At 40.3% G+C, this 18,480-nt stretch overlaps 1 protein-coding gene across 3 annotated transcripts in view; it reads right to left on the reverse strand.

Annotated features, from left to right (window-relative positions):
• Positions 1-17,960, reverse strand: part of TMX3 (thioredoxin related transmembrane protein 3) — a 29,519-nt gene extending 11,559 nt beyond the window's left edge. Inside the window, exons 1-8 of one of the 3 annotated variants that reach the window (XM_065752977.1) lie at positions 17,900-17,960; positions 17,632-17,686; positions 13,730-13,769; positions 12,373-12,496; positions 10,184-10,229; positions 9,126-9,206; positions 8,089-8,188; positions 7,797-7,874 (exon numbers count right to left, since the gene is read on the reverse strand). In XM_065752977.1, the coding sequence (XP_065609049.1) occupies positions 7,797-7,874; positions 8,089-8,188; positions 9,126-9,206; positions 10,184-10,229; positions 12,373-12,496; positions 13,730-13,769; positions 17,632-17,686; positions 17,900-17,942 (567 nt within the window). In that variant the 5' untranslated portion in view covers positions 17,943-17,960. Of the gene's footprint in view, positions 1-7,796; positions 7,875-8,088; positions 8,189-9,125; positions 9,207-10,183; positions 10,230-12,372; positions 12,497-13,729; positions 13,770-17,631; positions 17,690-17,899 lie in introns of those variants that run through there. The other 2 variants (XM_065752976.1, XM_065752979.1) reach the window with 2 other exon arrangements.
• Positions 17,961-18,480: the final 520 nt, after the last annotated feature.

Raw genomic sequence — 18,480 nt, forward strand, 5'->3', positions numbered from 1 at the left:
CACACATAGCAGGTAGGCCTGCTAACAGCTCTTATTTAAGCATATAGAACCATGAAAGCATATATCACCATCCTAAACTTGATATTAGGAATCACATGCTCAGCAATATACTTAAAAATAGACAAGGTATAAAAACCTTGTGAAGGTAAAGTTAAGAGTCACAATTAACTCAATAAAACACAACAAAAAACATTACACCAAATCTTTACTGTTAACCGTTGTTCTGAGTTAAAGTTTTAGAACTTAAAATTGTTATTAGTAATGAGACTATCATAAATTTAGACCTTATGATGTTAAATATTTTCTCAAATTTACTTATGATTTAGGGAAACGTAACAACAGTATCATAAGTACTTTTCCAAATAATATGCCTTCTGTAATCATTCTCTGTTATCACAGAAAGAAATGCAAGTAGGCTTGCAATGTAAGAGCTTATACACTAAGCAAGAAGATTAATTGTAGATAATGCTTTAATCTCTTATTCATCACAAGCATAGTTAAGCATCTTTAAAGATCAGATCAGCCAATGTCCACTTTACAGCTCTGTAGGGTAAATAACTCCTAATGACGATACTCCACCAGGGAATAGTATAGAAGATGGTATATTTCAAGTAGTTCTATACAAACAGTTATACAGGTAATACAAAAGAGAAGATGGCTCACCTTTAAGATGACAAGGCTCGCAGAGGACTCCACATGGGAGGGATCTCCAAGAAGAGATCCTTCCCTGGTGGTGGTCAGCCCTTAAATGGGGTTTGAGAGAGGAGGAACTAGGCTCCACCCCTTCCACCCACACAGGTATATCACCTTCACCTGTGCCCCCATGGCTGACTTGGTGCTCACCTCAGGTGACCAATCAGTGGTTCAGGCCGTGATTCAGCAGTTCCCATACACTCCACCCCTTCACGACATGAACCACTGATCAAGTAACCATAAGGTGAGTTCCCCTTGATACAGAGACCCAATACATCGCGACGCTTACATAATTGCCCGTCGCAACGCATGCTGATGTAATCTGATATGAGTGATGATCGGCGCATCCGTCGAACTCTTCTTTGGGCCAGTGCTCGGTGGTATCTACTGGAAGCATGTAATCATACAGTGCAGGTCCATCTTACGTGTCATCAGTCCCGGTTAGACCATCACCAGATGCTTCACATGGTCTTATAACAACTCTGGAACACTGCAGTATTGTTTTGATTCCTTCTGGTGATTCATAGACTTATGGGGAGTAATACAAGTGTTTTAGAGGTACCAAGAGGGGAAGATCCGCTTTCCAGGGCAAGATACAGGCCGTATTCCTGTCTTGGGTTAACACTTCAGCTTGTACAGGGGCACGCCCTGGTCGCCTGTACCAGACCCTTTGACCCGATGTCTGTGGCTGTACGACTATATCAGGCACCAAAGGGGGTGTCCTGATCTGCCACAGAGACATGATAGGGGTCCCCTTAGCAATGAAGACTGGAGTGTTAACCATTATTTCAGTAGGCCATGTACCTATAACCGGAGGAGCTACCGAACCCCCCACCTCCAATAATCTCCCCCAAGGTGCAAGTAGGCCGCACCATCGTGGTCCTACCTGCACCTTCCAGGGCCATTTTATTCTATTGGTACCTGGTTCTAGGTCCTCAGGGGCAGGGAGCAGAAGGTTGTTCTCATTGCCAATCTGAGGTTTCACTTCATTATCGGTGCCCGTAATTTGGATCCTAAGTGGGGAGGCCCATATTGTTTGTAACATTTTCAAGGCACTGGGTCTGCCATCTCTAGGTCTTTCATTCAGGTCCCGCAGGGTCTCATGGAGTCTCTTTGTCCACCCCTGCAGGGACTGAGAGTCTGTCTTCAGGGCAGCCTTGAGAATACCATTGTAACGTTCGATAAGGCCTGCCCCCGTTGGATTATATGGCAGGTGGAATCGCCACTCAATATTATTTTCTTCTGCCCAGCGTTGTATCACTGCACCCGTGAAATGACTTCCTTGGTCACTCTCGATGACTTGCGGTGTCCCGTAGGCAGCCATCAACCTTGTGAGTGCCTTTATAGTGTATGCCTGGTTGGCTTTTGGTACTGGATAGGCCTGCATTAGCCCACTCGCGGTGTCGACACAGGTTAGGGCATATCTCGCCCCCTCAGACCGAGGGAGAGGCCCAATATAATCAACCTGCCACCTCTGTAGAGGATTGTGTCCTCTAGCAAGATGGGCTGTAGTTTCAGGCAACGACCTCGGTCTTATCTTAGAGCAGGCGTCACAGTCTCGGCATGCTTGAGCGATGTCTGATAGTTGTACGGGCAGTCCCCACGCTTTAGCGGCTGCCCACATGGTCTTCTGCCCAGCATGCCGCAGCTTTTGATGTAGCCAGTAAGCGATATTCTCAGATGGAGAGTTCTCAACCCATCTAACTCGGGCCAGTGTGTCGGCTTCATCATTTCCTGGTGACTGTAGGGGTTGATGACCAGAAACATGGTAGACACACACAGTTCTGTGTTTGACTGTATTCCATATGTCTAACCACATATCTTTGCCCCAGATCGGTCGGGAGTGGATAGTCCAATCCTGGGTGGCCCACTGTGCGATCCAAAGAGTGAGCCCCCGATACACAGCCCAACTATCTGTGCAAATATTCAGGATACCATCACCAGGTTCTTTGGTTATAACCATCCACACCGCCCGCAGCTCTGCCCACTGGCTGCTTTGACCATCCCCCTCTTCGAACCAGATTGTGTCTGTGGCAGGATGGTACGCTACTGCTCTCCACTTACTTGGGTTGCCCTTGCTGGACCCATCCGTGTACCAGGCATCTTCAGGAATAGGATATTTTCCTTCCTGGACGGGACTCTTCTGTGGTGGAGCAACCGAAGTTTGTTTTGGTGCATCACTATGATACGTTACTGGGCCAAGAATCTTCTGAAGCTCTTCTTTCAACGGTGAGGAAGATAGACTACTCCTCTGACTGAGATAGGCAACCCATCGTGCCACCGTCTGCGCCTGGGCCACCCCCGTCTTAGGAAGGTGGGTCAGATCTCTTACCCACCCCTGGATTGGCAATGTAGTCTTGACTATAACTTCGGCCGTTTGGGTTATTGGCTCTACCGCTTGTAATGCAGAATAGGCAGCCAATAACTGTTTTTCAATCATACTATATCTTTCCTCTGCTCCATGCCACACCTGAGACCAAAATCCAATGGGGGTCCGAACAGAACTCTGACGTTGCCACAGGCCCCAGCCAAAGCCATCTTGAGTTACGTGAACATCTAGCTCAGCTGGAAGGGTAGGATCAAATATACCCAGTGCCTGGGCTTGTTTAACTGCCTGTTTCGCCTGTTGAAAAGCATCCTGTTCTGTTCTCCCCCAGTCCCATAATTGGCCCTTTTTGGTAAGTCTATATAAAGGTCTCAGCAGCTGCGCCAAATGAGGTATAAAGGAACGCCAATATCCCAATATACCCAGGAATTCCTGCAGCTGCTTTGGTGTTGTAGGGACTGGAAATGCCTGAACCTTATCTATGACGGCATCAGGTAATACTTTGGTCTTTCCTGACCAGACTACCCCTAGAAATTTTACGGACAGTCCTGGACCTTGCACTTTTTGAGGATTGATAGCCCATCCTCTTTCACTTAGGTAGGCAGTTAATGAATCTGCTGCCTCCCCTACTGCTTCCAGTGAGTCGGATGTTAACAGGAGGTCATCAATATAGTGGTATAGGTTCACACTGTTTGGTTTCCTCCAATCAGCCAGGTCACGTGCCACCAAATTATGACAGTATGTTGGTGAGTGCACGTACCCCTGTGGCAAGACCTGAAAGGTCCACTGCCTGCCTCCCCACGTAAATGCAAATTGATCTTGTGATTCTTTAGCAATAGGTATGCTAAAAAACGCATTCGCTAAATCCAGGACACAATGGTAGGTTTTAATTTCCCTACTAAGAGTGTCCATTAAGGAGGCAATATTGGGTACGGCCGCATGGATGGGCGGCGTGACCTTATTCAGTTCCCTATAATCCACCGTCATTCTCCATGTTCCATCTGACTTCCGTACTGGCCATATGGGGGAATTATATGGGCTGTGTGCAGGCCTTATAATACCTACTTTCTCTAATTCCTGCACTGTTTTTGATATTTCTTCTTGTCCACCCGGGAGTCTGTACTGTCTTACATTAGTAATCCGGCGTGGTTTTGGCAAACAAATGGGCTCATGTTTCGCATGGCCCCTCAATATTGTCCGTATTGCCCGGATACTAATGTACCTCTGCCGTAGTCTGAACTCTCCCACAGTTGTCTGGAGAGCCAGACCCCATAGAATGTCTATGCCCAAGATATATTCTGGAATTGGGGCAATCGACACCTTATACTCCCGGGGCGGGAGACGCCCAACCCCCAGTTTCAACCACGTCTGGGTGACTGGAATAGTCTGTCCCCCAAACCCACCAATCATCACTCTATTACCCTTAAATTTCGTTGGGTCTCCATATATAATCGATGTTTCTGCGCCAGTATCCACTAGAGCCATCACCTTCTGCACATTTGTCCTGGACCAGAATATTGTTAGTTCTACATAGGGCCTCCGGTCACAGCTAGAGGCCCTATGGGGACCAGAATTTTCCGTTAATCCATGAATTTTGCCAGATCTAAATCTTTTGCCACAGGTGGCTCAGGCACTGTAGCCTGTGACACCTGCGGATATTTTTTCCTTCTGTTCGGTATTATAAAGTCAGCCAAATTCCAGGTTGTTGTTGGTGTTTTTTCTATAATTCGTACTCCCGATTTTCTGGGAGCACTCTGAAATTTCTGATCATTTCTAAGCTGTTTCCACAGCTGTAACAAAACATGGTTGGGTTGCCCATCAATTTTGGTAAATGCAACCCCAGCCCGTATGAGATCATTAAACATAGTCCTCCGGGATACCCGTACGGGGCCTGATCGGGGCATCCGTGGAGCAGGCTTTTTAGTTCTAATAGGGAAGGCCTCAGCATCTTCCACTATACGAACATTACGCCTGGTTCTTACGCGCTCCGTCTCCCCTAAGTCTGCTACTAACTGGGCTGCCTGCTGTACGATGGCTTCTGATGCCACCAACGGATTTAATATGGAAACCAACATCCCATATAGGTGGGAGGGGGCCTGCTGTAGTATTAGATCTCTCATGCCCGCTGTAAATTTTTCCGTATCGGGGCTTTCAAAAGTGTCCGCATACAGAGCCTCCCTCATACCCAGTTCTCTGATATAGGTCTGGAGGTCCTCCATAGAGGACCACAAACCAGTATTAAGAGGGATATCAGTTTTATTGGGCCATGTTAAGCGGCACGCAGCCATCAACCAATCTATAATAGAATGGTTTTCCTCATTATAATGGACAGCTGCATATAATCTTTGTCTTAATGCCGGGTTTATCGTTATAGATGCTAATTTTGACATTTCTGTTCCATTTACTAAAACACTTTCAGCTCCTGCATCCCATAACCTTAGGAGCCATGATGGTATGCTTTCTCTTGGTTTCTGATGGAACCGTTGTACTAGGTCCATCAACTCATTAGCTGTGTATGGACGAGCGGTCACATGGAGGCAGGTTTCTGCAGGGGGCCATTGGTCAGGAGGCACCCCTGCTGGTCTATCCTGTACCTTCTTTGTTTTTTGAGTTATAATAGGCCGAATCTCGAATGGGTCCATCATAGATGGAGTTTCGAGATCTGCCTTAGAGATCTTTTCCCCTGTCATATCAGAGTCTTCTTCCTCTGATTTTGGGGTGTCTTCTACCAATATATTCCTTATTTGTCTTGTGGGGACATTTAGGCCAGGCTTTTTGGTTGTTAACGTACCCAGCTGTTGTTCCAGTTTCTCAATACGGTCTCGTAATAGCTGATTTTCAGTTTCCATATTAACATTTGCGACATCTAACTTGAGTATGGCCATTACTAATGGCCAGGCTACTGCAGAGGCAGCTAACCGCCGCTCCTTGGTAATAAGTATGTCTTTATCTAATCCTACAAAGTAGTCAGTCAAATAAGATGGAGAAGGAGCGGCAGTCCCTGGAACCCGCATGGGTCCCCATTTCTCAATAACGGATGCCAATCCATAGTAGGGTGACCCCATGAATCCTGGAATTAGACCAGGGATTATCTGTTCTAGGGGGGTAACGTTCTCCCCCTTGGCCCATTTAAATATACTCCAAATAAACGACATTATGGATTTAGTTAGAGCTGCCTGGCTCGCCAAATGTAGGGTAAATAACTCCTAATGACGATACTCCACCAGGGAATAGTATAGAAGATGGTATATTTCAAGTAGTTCTATACAAACAGTTATACAGGTAATACAAAAGAGAAGATGGCTCACCTTTAAGATGACAAGGCTCGCAGAGGACTCCACATGGGAGGGATCTCCAAGAAGAGATCCTTCCCTGGTGGTGGTCAGCCCTTAAATGGGGTTTGAGAGAGGAGGAACTAGGCTCCACCCCTTCCACCCACACAGGTATATCACCTTCACCTGTGCCCCCATGGCTGACTTGGTGCTCACCTCAGGTGACCAATCAGTGGTTCAGGCCGTGATTCAGCAGTTCCCATACAAGCTCACAAAATACACCTAAACCTTGAAACAAGATTAGTTAAGGGGATAAACCAAAGCCTAACAGTGAATATCACATCCCAACCGAAAAGCCTCATTACAAGCAGCGACCAGTCACTTCACAACATTTTTGCTAATCTGGAAAGAAACAGTGTACTGCCACTAATTCTGTTACAATGGCGTAACACTTGTAGCAAGTTACATTTGGTAGAAAGAGCAGTTCATTGCTTACATCACAGAAACAGTTCCAATATTTTATATTCTTGGTCAGTTGGGACTAAAGTGTAAACCACAATACTCAAATAGAAGTAATTTTTGATAAAAGGTCTGTGAAAATCTAACTATGCTAACCATAGTAAAGTCAGTTCTACTTATTACAGAATCACAGAATTGTATGGGTTGGAAGAGACCTCTAGAGATCATCTAGTCCAACCTCCCTGCTAAAGCAGGCTTGCTAGACCACGTTGCACAAGTAGGCATCCAGTTGGGATGCCTGTAATTTCTGAATACATAGATATCTAAAACTTAAATATATATATGCTAGTTCTCATACTGCCAATCCTAAACTAATTTTAAGGTCATATATTGTCAGACTCCCAGCAGCCTCAGCTACTATTTGGACATAGCCAGAAATGAAAAGGGCTACTGATTTTGCTTCAACATGTAAGCTACAATAGTTAGAAACTTTTCCTTTTGATTAAATGGAAATGACTTCCTTTCTATCAAATAACATCTCTCCCACATCCAAGAGACAGCACAGCAGGATTCTGCAGCCAGCAAACTGGACTGGCTGGTACCTGGACAGACAATCAGAGTTTTGATCAGCTGTACCACACAAGCTGGAAAGAACTTTCACTGAAACCCCCTGATACTAGTGGTATCCCATGCTACAAACACTTGAACTAGTTCTAAAAGTGTCTGATAGAAAAGTTTCTCAGGAGCAACAAGAGGTTTTCAATGGATAAAAATGGAAGCATGCACATGTTTGAGCAGGTTATGCAGAACCCACTATGGGCTGTACATCTGTGCATCTCTTTAATTATTAAGATGATTTAATCAGTTTATTACTAAGCAAGTCACTTTGTTGACACAAAGCATGTTGTCAGCGGACTCATAAAAACTTTACAGAGAAATTATTTGAAGTTTGTCAGAGACAGATTGTAGGAAGCCAGCTCTGTTCCACCGAAACAGCAAATAAACTATAGCATTTTTAAGGAAATAGTAGTAACTGAACAGATTACCTCAGGTAGCACATCTTCTGAGGCAGAAAAAAAGTATGTATAAACAATTAGTTCTGAAGCAACTTCAATGTATTTTTCCTGCAAAAACACAAATATATTTTTTAATGGTTCAGCCTTTAGGATGCTTGAAAGTTCTGCAACATACTTGATTGTCAAAAGATTAATTAGGAAATATAGTTAGGACACAAGTGTAACATCACTTCCAGTCTGAACTTTCTAGAAGTTACTTTACAGTGAGTTTGTGAAGTGCCAAAATAAATAACTTTTTGATAAATTTAATCTAGTTTCAAACCTTTAAAGGAGATTCCCCACCAACATAGACAAAAAGTACACGATGTCTCTTTCGCACATGCTCAAACATATGCTGGCTAGGAAGGGGCCTGATAAGAGGTCTGGAAAAAAAAAAAAGAAAAAAGATAAATCTTAGTTTCTGCAGTCTTCCAAATCACAAATAGAAATCCCCAAGAAAATGTCATACAGGTAGTTTCATTTCTGAAATTCCTGTCCCCCAAAATAAACTCACTATGTTCCCTGAATAATACATGTACATTTTAGATTAGCATCTCAGAACAAAATGTTATTATGATGTTAACGTTCAAGCCACTTACCAGCTGTACAACTGCTTGAGAGAAAAATTTCTCAATCGAAATAGAGAAGGCAGGTGATGTGGTTTTAGAAATATGCTTTTAAAATTTTAGTAACCTATTAGAGATCACTGACACTCCCACACTACAGAATTTTCAACAATTTCATATAATTAGTATTTTATGTCTACATGAATATCCCTTAATTATATCTAAGTACGAAAGGAAGAACTGTTATTTTTCTCCTCAAAGATTTTGAGGCCATGGGCAACCAGAATGAAACAAGGCATTACAAACATCAGAAACTGTTGTGAATAATTCTGTAAAAGTAATTTCCTTACGTTGCTAACTGCCACAGCTTTGCTGATGCATAAGCATATATTTTACAGATTTTTAAGGCAACCTGGAGTACTGAACAGACTCTGTAACAATGCCCATATGTCAATCCACGTTTACATCAGTATTCTTGTCTGTGGCTCCCATTAATTTCTTTTCTCCAGTTTCCACTACTTTGAAAAGCCCTAGATCTTGCATGAAAAAGAACTGCAAGTATGACTAGTTGGTTCCTATCTGCCTTCTCCAGGTCACTCAACACCAAGCTCACAGGGTACCACGTGCAAGTTGCATATAATTTTTAAAGTCAAGGTATTTTATTATCATTTTTTAATCAGTTGCATTATTGGCCCAGCTCAAAATGCTATGGAAGTTTTAAGTCAGAAGCAGTCTCAAAGAAATGTATACTTACCCTGCTACTCTATTAGCAAATTCAATTATATCATCTTTAGTCCTAGGTCCCCTATAGTTGTATGCCAAGTCACCTTTTAATCTGGATAAATTGGAAAGACAAAAACAAACAAACAAAGGAGGAAAGAATTAGCTCATATTAAGAAGCCACAGATTCTGAAGAATAAAATTAAAATCAAATACACTTTATCCACACGTGTAGAGTTACTCAAACTTTTACTAGTCACTTGTTATCAAACTATAGGGAAAATTATTTTTCAAATAATCACCAAAAATAATCAATTAGCAAAACAGAAAAAAAATCAGTAATGCAATGCAATGTAATTATGGAGTAAAAACCTATTTATACAATATCTAATAACCATTATCTAATTATTACCATTATAATTGTCTTATAATTATCTAATAATTACCATTCTGTTATGATTTTTTTTCTAGTGTGCAGCAATCATTTACCTCATAAAAACAGAAGTTGCTAGGAATATTTGTTCATAAACTCAAAACAACTAAAACAAATCCAAAACTTATTTTTTTCTTCTTTTTAGTAATTGAGAAGTACCAAATGATTTGCAAAACTTTCTGAATGAATACACTGAGGGTTCCAAAAAGTGTGTGCCAATTTATTGTACCTTCCTGACACACATGTATTTAATTAGGGTTTACTACATCCTAACGGGCTTTCTTTGAATCCAAGAAAGTTCAGAAACACTGAAGAGAGGGGTAATAAAAAGTAAGAAAATGAAATGAATAGCTTAGAGAAAGTAACAAAGACTTAGGTATGCAGTTACTGACTGGATCACTCTCAGGACTTCAGATCAGTTAGTACATGAAATTCCTCTTAGTATTTCATATAAATTCAAGTACATACTTTTAAAGTTGCATATAAAACAGCAGCAAAATAAATTCCAAATTTACTACGCTACTTTTTTAAAACAACTCAGACAGTGTTTTGTTTGCTTTGTTGTTTTTAAAACAGCAAACTCTTATCTTTTGCACATATCAAATAAATATTGGGAAAGATAACTGTTCAAAATAATTCAATGAGAAACATTAACTTACAGTTTAATTGTTGGATAGCCTCGCACTCCAAATTCAGATGCAATACCTGAAACATATGCATTAATGCCAAACTGAACTAAGACTTGCTCACTTAAGGTTTAAGCAGTTTCCTTTTCAAGGCTCCTGATTTAGATGCCAGAAGTTCAATAGCATGAGAGTCCCCTAAATAAAAGTTGGGTCAATTTTCACTACAAGGTATTATGCATTTAATATGGATCATACATACAAGCAGCTGGAAATATTTTAGGCAAGAATAAAGCATCATGGATGTAGAGTCCGTAAATAAACATTCCCACCCTGCCTCACTCTTGCTCAAAAGGTTGTACCTTGCTACTGTCATTTGGAACATCCTTTGCAGCTGTGAATGTATCAATTGCCACCTTTAACAATACCCTCCAGAAACTCACATGTTTTCCAGAAGTTAAAATAAGTACTCCTTAAATAAAAGAAGAAAAACCTAGAGTAAGTCTAAACTTCTGATAATGCCTCCACAGTTCCCTGACAGGGTAAGGAAGGTAAGAAGCACTAAAAATGCACCAAAACATTTAAAAACATGAACATTCTGAAGCTACCAAAAACATGCAAGGGTGGCAGTTGTGGAAGGACTGTGTGAAGGGCTCTGAATAACAATTTAGAATGCACGACCCTAAAATTGCTTCTCAAAGTCAACACTAATTGTGCAAAACTGCCAATAAAACTAGCAGCTCACATACTAGCATCTCACTCAGGAGATGAAGAAACACATGGTCTGTGCTCACTTCATTCTGATCCTTTCCTCTTATATTTGTTTTATTAAAAACTGGAATTCATTAAGATGTGTGCTAATTTGTTCAATCTCAAGGGCTACCACTACATAGTTTATTATTCCTTGCAGAACTCTTTAAGTACATCCAAGAAAACTACAGAATAGGCAGGTTGTTTTTGTTTTGTTTTTAAAAACATCCCATCCATGGAGATTACTGAAATCCTCTCAAGTGATTTCTCTTCAGCACCAGTGTCACTTGTTGATGCAAAGAATACTGTACAGGCAAGTAACAGTAATTATGCTAGCACTAAGTGCAATTTATTTCTGCTTTGATCACATTCAGTGGACTTTAAAGCAAACACACAAAAATTCAACTGATATACCAGGTGATGGTTCTGTTATTACACTCACATATTTATTACATGTTCTATATAGTTTTCATCACAACATTCTGATGGCAAGCTATCTGAAATTCATATTTTTCAGGTTGTTTCATGTTCCTATTAGAAAAACTAGTTACAACATCCATATTCTTATGTCTCAAACGTGTGCCCTGCTGCTACATTAAATATGAAGAAACTCAACTGTCACTGAAGAAATATTCTCCCTAAAATTTTAAGCAAATATCACAATCCTGAATAGTTGTTTTTAATGGATATTTAATAAAGTGTTACATGTAATAACAGGTATAGCACACAGGCATCACATAGACTCTACTGTTTCCTATGCCTTCCCTCTCAGATTTAAGTGAAATAACAACAGACAAGCACTCTGAAACTAAGAAAATAGAATTAAGCAAGCAAAACGTCTCTCATCTCTACCAAAACCACTTCTCTGTACACCTCAAGTTTTGTTTGTTTCTATTCCTGAAAACACTTCAAGGTCAGTACATATGAAAGGTATCATCAAAAATGAAAGCATTAAAATAGCTCACACTGGTTCTTAGGAATACATTTATAGAGAAAAATGGGAGAAACTGGCTCAACATTAACATAATCACTTCAGTGATTTCACTTATTTTTTGGTTTTAATGTTTCAAGCAGTAATTACCTAAAAAGAATAACAGCAAGAACACAAACATTTGCCCAACAGTAATACAAAGAACATAAAATGCAGGTAAATTGGACTTTGTAAAGAGAAGCACTACTCAGAAACACTTGTATAAAGGTATTCTAAGAAGCACATTAAAAAGGCTATCTTTCAAAAGCTTTCACCTTCCATTTGCTAAGAACACACAACCAGCAGTAAGCAGAATAAAAAAGTACACAATACAGCATGTTGTCACTTTTAGAAAAGAAAGAAAGAAAAAAAATCAGGAGATTGTTTCCCAGTAACTGTTTTTACATTAATTTGTTACAGAATAATAAAATGACTGATGAAAAAAGTAAGAATAGCTTCTGTTTTGAAGCCACTAGGAAATTATGTCCATTTAAACCATACTTACTAGAGAAGGAAGTTGCATCCATCTTCCCAACTTTTACTGGAGAGCCCATGTTTCTCATTTCTATACCCACTTCATTCCACACAGGCTCTAATTTCTTGCAGTGGCCACACCATGGTGCATAAAACTGAGAAGCAATTACATTGGATTGAATAAAAAGTCAGATACATTAGCTAAGTTTATTTTCCAACTGTGTTCTTCTCCAAGTTGTATGAAAATAAATCTGAAAGTTACTTACAGAGTAATAAAGTGAGCTTTTAAGATTTCATACTAATTTAATATGAAAGCAGAAGTTGAAAAAGAATGTCCTCAGCTGTAGAACCATTATACCTATATTTTTTAACCCCTCCTCCCCCCCCCCTCCCCCCTAAATAGACCATGTAGCAACGTATTAAAATAAAAACTCTTCACAAGTACTTTTTTCTTTTTTTGACAAGTTAAAACATATAATGTATCTATCCAGGAACATAATTTACAAAACAAACAAATAAACAAAAAAAAAAAACAAAAAAAAAAAAAAACCCAACCAAAACAACCTCTGAAAACGTGACTGTATATATATATGAACATACATACATCTATTTTATATATATATATATATATATATATATATATATATATATATATATATATATATATACACACACATGTCCAAAGCTGTTCTCTGGGTCTGTTTTTCAAGCAACTACTTTTATACAAACACAGTGTAAAATTAATTGCATTTTTCTCTAGGTCACACAGAGATGTGAAACTTCATTATATCTTCCTGTCTATCCTTCTACAACACCTCAGTAAAATTAATAGAGAAGATTTCAATGTTTTGGAAACAAGATTAGGCCACAAGTTGACAAAGTGGGATTTTATCTTCCTGCACATTACTAATCAACTTTTAAACTGCATTTATGGTTTTCCCCACTGAAAAGCATCACATTTCTTTCCAAATATACTGAAAAGAATGGACCTTTTCATATATTTGATGTTGCAATGCTAAAGATCTAGCAAAAAATTTGCTGATGTAACTAGAAGTGTAAAAAATTCCTCACGCAGGTTATTACCTCTTGATTTAAAGCATTGGATAACCTGCTTTCCTTTTTTTAGGGGCTGTAAATAACAGGTTGAACATTGTCTGTATTCTGTACTCGGTCTAAATTGTGGTTCATCCTGAACAATGAAGGACAATTGCTTATCTATCCCATCAAAAGCACTAGTCATGCAACTTTCCTGCAGCACATACAAATGTTTTTCCAAACGATTAAGCAGCCCCACTTCAAAGTATAACAACGTACATTTTGTGTCTTGAGTTTCACTAGCTTGGTGTAAAATAATGCACAACTCTTCCAGTTTTTCCTTGTATACTCACATCTACAAGCCAAATGTCATCTTTACGGTTTTCTTTAAACCTAGGAGAGAAAAAATAAAGTTTATGTATCTTTAAAAGTCTATAACTAGATTTAAAAGCTACAGATTCTGGATTGCTGCTTTGTTTCTTTTTTTGGAGGAGAAAAATGGAGGTGGCAGAGGAAAGTTATTTTTCATTAAACAGTCCTAGCTTGTGGTACTACAAGCACGATCATTATCAATTATATTTCTATAACCATTTGCCAAGGCCAAAATAACCCACTGCAAACATCAAAACCACACAGAACCAAGAAAGGATACCAAAATTCCACAACAACTGTTTGATTATGAAATGCAATCCAAGGGAAAAAAGTATTCTCCAGGTGTTAGAGTTGTACTAAACACTGCATGTTGATAACTGTTCAGAATACATAGTATTCACTTTCCTACAGCATTGATTTACACTGTTAATCTTAGCTTTACTGAACACATACCAGCTAAATAACCCTTATGTTAACATGCAAGGCAATTTTTGTTCAACTTCCTTCAAAGTTCTACCTCTCCAGATCAGCTGCTCTACTATAGGGGTATCAGTTCAGCTTTTTATACAAATCACACAAGAAAACTTATTGACAATAATAATTTGAAAATGAAACATTAAAAGTCATGGTGCCATTAAATAATTTCAAAGTTAGAGCAGTGACATCCTAAAGAACTGATTACTTTTAACTGTAAACTTGTCATTAAAAACAGACCCCCTCACCCCCCATAAAATAGAACATGCTATATCAAAATCTCTCGGTACCTCTTAAAATGTTACTTATATATTTTACCACATAGTTCTCACTACAACAAACTCATGGAAATTATCTTATTATTTAGTTGTTCATATGTTGAAAATAAATAAACCAGAATCTTTATGTAAGATTGCTTCTGTTAATAAATATATGAGCTATAATAAAAGTGACTAGATCTGGGGGAAATTACAGAGCTGGGTGTTTGAAAATTTTAACTGCAGAATTTCAACAGTTAATCGAACCCTCAGAAAAAGATGTTGTTAGTTTTATTACTCGCTAACCATTTCACCTTCAGTGAAGGAAATCTCATGAGAACTCAAAGCTGTAGCTAAATTCCCATTACAAAGGCAAACTGGTCATGATGCAAGAAGTAGAAAGCAGCTACTATATCATCAGATACTGGGCTACATTTGTATAAGGGCCACATAAGAAGTAATCCCTTCTATTTTGTTACATTGGCCTACAATGTCAGAGGCAAGTGTTGGTGGTACAGCAGTACATACTGAACCTCCTCACTACTATTCCTCTTTTTTTTTTTTTTTTTTTTTGCCATATAACAGAGAACAACATAGGAGCTGTCTGACAGAATGGTGTCTGACATGGAAGTGCATATGAAGCAAACTGAATTTGTCCACGAGGGAGAAAATGGCATCCTTTGACATTCGTCAACATTTGTTGAATGCTTATGGAGACTGGACAGTGGATTTGAGCACAGTGAGGTGCTGGGTGCTGCATTTCAGCAGTGGTGGCAACAGTCAGAGACAAGCCACATTCTGATTGGGCAAGCACAGCTGTTACAACCCAAAATGAAGAACAACTCATCAATACAAATCCACTAATGGCTGTGTCTATGTTTAAAAACAGCATTTTGTAGCTGAGAATTTGCTCCATCAGCGTTAGTGCTTTTTTTTTTTTTTAATCTGTTGTAGTTTCTGTGGAAATAAATAGTAGGCACTACTTTTGGAGCAACCTACAGATTTGCAATATCACCTTTGTTTTCTAAAACAAGAATTTACAACAAACTTATCCCCACCCTGTCACATGTGACTGTATTCCAAGGAATGGTATTTAAATAGATTATATAGAGCACTAACGCATCAAAGAAGGTAAGCTGAAATCTTACATGACAGTATACAGCAAGAAAAAGAATGACAGAAAATAAATATCTGAAGACTGTGTATTCCAATTGAATTCTATAATTTTGTCAGTACATTTATTGGGCCTAAGAGAAACTTTATTGCTGTTAAAACTGTAGTATAAGTTGTACAACTCATTTAAAGGCATCTATTTAATTAGAATGTCAACTCAAGGAACTAAAATCCAGCCTTTAACATTACCCAAACAAGATTTAGTTCAGACAGTTATTTTTTTGTTAATTATTACACTATATCAAAGAAGCTAATCATGCTGCTGAAGAAAAACAGGTATCTGTACAAACACGTATTTCAGCATTTTTCTGCATGTGCTGTTTCTGGGTCCTGTAAACACACTTCCAAAAGTAAAATGACAGTGCTTTTTGTTAACCGCCCTGCACAGCTCTCTTCCTGTCAGTAGACAAAGTCACACTGCTGGAAAGATGATACAAAAGTCCCATTTCCTTGAACAAAATGATTTACCTCAAAAACTCAACCTCTCAACACTTGGCACTCTATTATCAAATATTGCCTCAACATCCACTTAATATACATACACACTGAATTATTTATTATTTACTGTAAAAAATTATTTACTGTAAAAATAAATCAGCATGAAACTAAAGATGAAGGACTCGATTCCAAAAGACTTAAAGCTGAAGATTTAAGCTTTTTAAGCTTCTACTTAAAGCAGAAGATGCTGCTTCCACTCCTCCCTCTCCTTTCTCATTCCCCTTTTGCACCACTTCCGATCCTGGGCTGAGCTCCTACAGTATCCTCACAGATAGAAATAATACTTTTGAGTAAGATTACCCCTGATTTAAATTTACACCTGTAGAAACATGACATGAGAACATGATATGGATGAACAGATAGATGCACATTACTTTATTCTCACCATCTCTTCAGTCTCTGAAAATACGAGGCACAGATCACAAACAAGCATTGGAAATCAACTCCAAGTAGTCACTGTGCTTCAGCCATTTTTTAACAACACTTTAAGCACAACACCAAGATGCTGAGGTATCTCTCTTTGACACCCTTTTAATACATTCCCATTTCCTACCCAATTAATTCATTACACCTCATTTGATCCTACAGTTAACTGTGTCAGATGAATCAGCAGAGTATATTAAAAAGATAAACGTAGTTTTCTGACTACTCAGCTACATGAAGGAAGCCATCATGCGCTGAACCCTCATAAAAACTCTGTGACTGACTTAAACTGATCACGAAGCAGATATCTAAAACCTTCTCTTCCTCTTAGTCTAATATTTTCTCAGGAAGTACTTTCTATACATTCTATTTTGGTTACGCTGCTTTGTAGTACTTCAGATCAACTTGCTGATCTGACAAAAAAGAAAAAAATATAAGTTACATTCATGTCTAGAAAGTCAGTTTTTAGTGGGAACTGCAAGTAAAATCATAGAATCATTAAGGTTGGAAAAGACCTCTAAGATCATCTAGTTCAATTGCCCACTCATCCCCACCATGCTCACTAAACCACGTCCCTCAGTGCCACATGTTTCTTGTACACCTCCAGACTGCAATTCTACCACCTCTGAGCACATTGCCATAGAACTATCACATTGAAGCAAGTAAAGGCAGTACATAATTAAGTTTAGTGCAGGACTATGCATTTCAACACCCCACATTACTAAGGTTAAACTTGCTGCAAAAGCACATTTTTGTCCAGGAACATAGGCAGCACTCTGCGAACCACTCATGAACCAGTCCAGCAAGCCTGCCTCATTCCTCTGGCTTTCTGGCCATGCATTAATGAACTTTTCCTCCCAACTCCTCGTGGCTGCTACACAGCAGAGGAAAATTAAGACTTTAGTTGAACACTATCAGCTTTAACCCAGAGCAGCTATCATCCTTCCAGAGTCTTTAACAGCACCCGTGATAACAGTACAAAACAAAAACACAACATTAAAACTTTCAATAAAAGAAAAACGCTCCAATTAACACCGCAGGTCACACCCAGTACTTACGATTCGTCCAGATCCTCCACAAAAGCCGCCTCTGATGCCAACGCCAGCGCAACCACTGCTGGGTGAGGAGAACCGTGAGTGACACCGGCCGAGCTGGAGTCCTTCGCCCCCTTCCACCGCGAGCAGCTGCCCTCTCCCAGCCCTCATCTCCCCTCACCCCCGCCGCAGCTCCCCGCACCCACACCGCCCCTCGGCCCTTCTCCCGCCGCTGTCGTCGGGTCCCCGCGCCGAGCACATCGTCCCGCAGCCAGAGCCGCAGCGCCGTTACCTGCCGCCCACAGGCACCGCCGCTGCCCGCCCAGCGCTGCCATGTTGACAGGAGACCGGGCACGGCCGGAAGGGGAAGCGGCACAGCGCTGCGCCGACCTTCCCTCACTGCGCGTGCGCAGCGCAGCCTCTACAGGGAGGGTTGCGGTGGGTTCGGGTGGTTGTCGGCCGCGTCTCTGCGTCCTTCAGGGTCTGGAGAGCCGCCCTCGGGAGGCAGAGAAACAGTGTACTGTGGCATCCTGGTGTAGTGTCTGGAGGCAGCTCGGTGTGCGCTTGCTGGCTCACTAGAGCTCGCTGCTACGTTTCCCACGGATGCCGCCGCGTTTTAGTAGCTCCAATGGGAGCACGGAGCGCTAGGATTCCTCACCGGTCTTGACGATGTCTCCAGGTCTCTGCCTTCAGTCGCAGATGGAAAGCTTCTGCCCGTTTGTGAGGCTGTTCACTGCGTAGCTGCGCAGGACTCTGGAGAGCCTTTTGGATAAACCTGGCACTGTGATGTCCTAGCAGGCCCCAGGTGCTCTGGTTGAGTAAAAACAATGCTCTTGTTCTGTGAAATACGATTTTCAACAGATCTATACTATC

This window comes from Cyrtonyx montezumae, unplaced genomic scaffold (genome assembly GCF_038088225.1).
Source record: "Cyrtonyx montezumae isolate F1298 unplaced genomic scaffold, pur_monq_1.0 scaffold_8, whole genome shotgun sequence".
NCBI classification, from domain to species: Eukaryota; Metazoa; Chordata; class Aves; order Galliformes; family Odontophoridae; genus Cyrtonyx; species Cyrtonyx montezumae.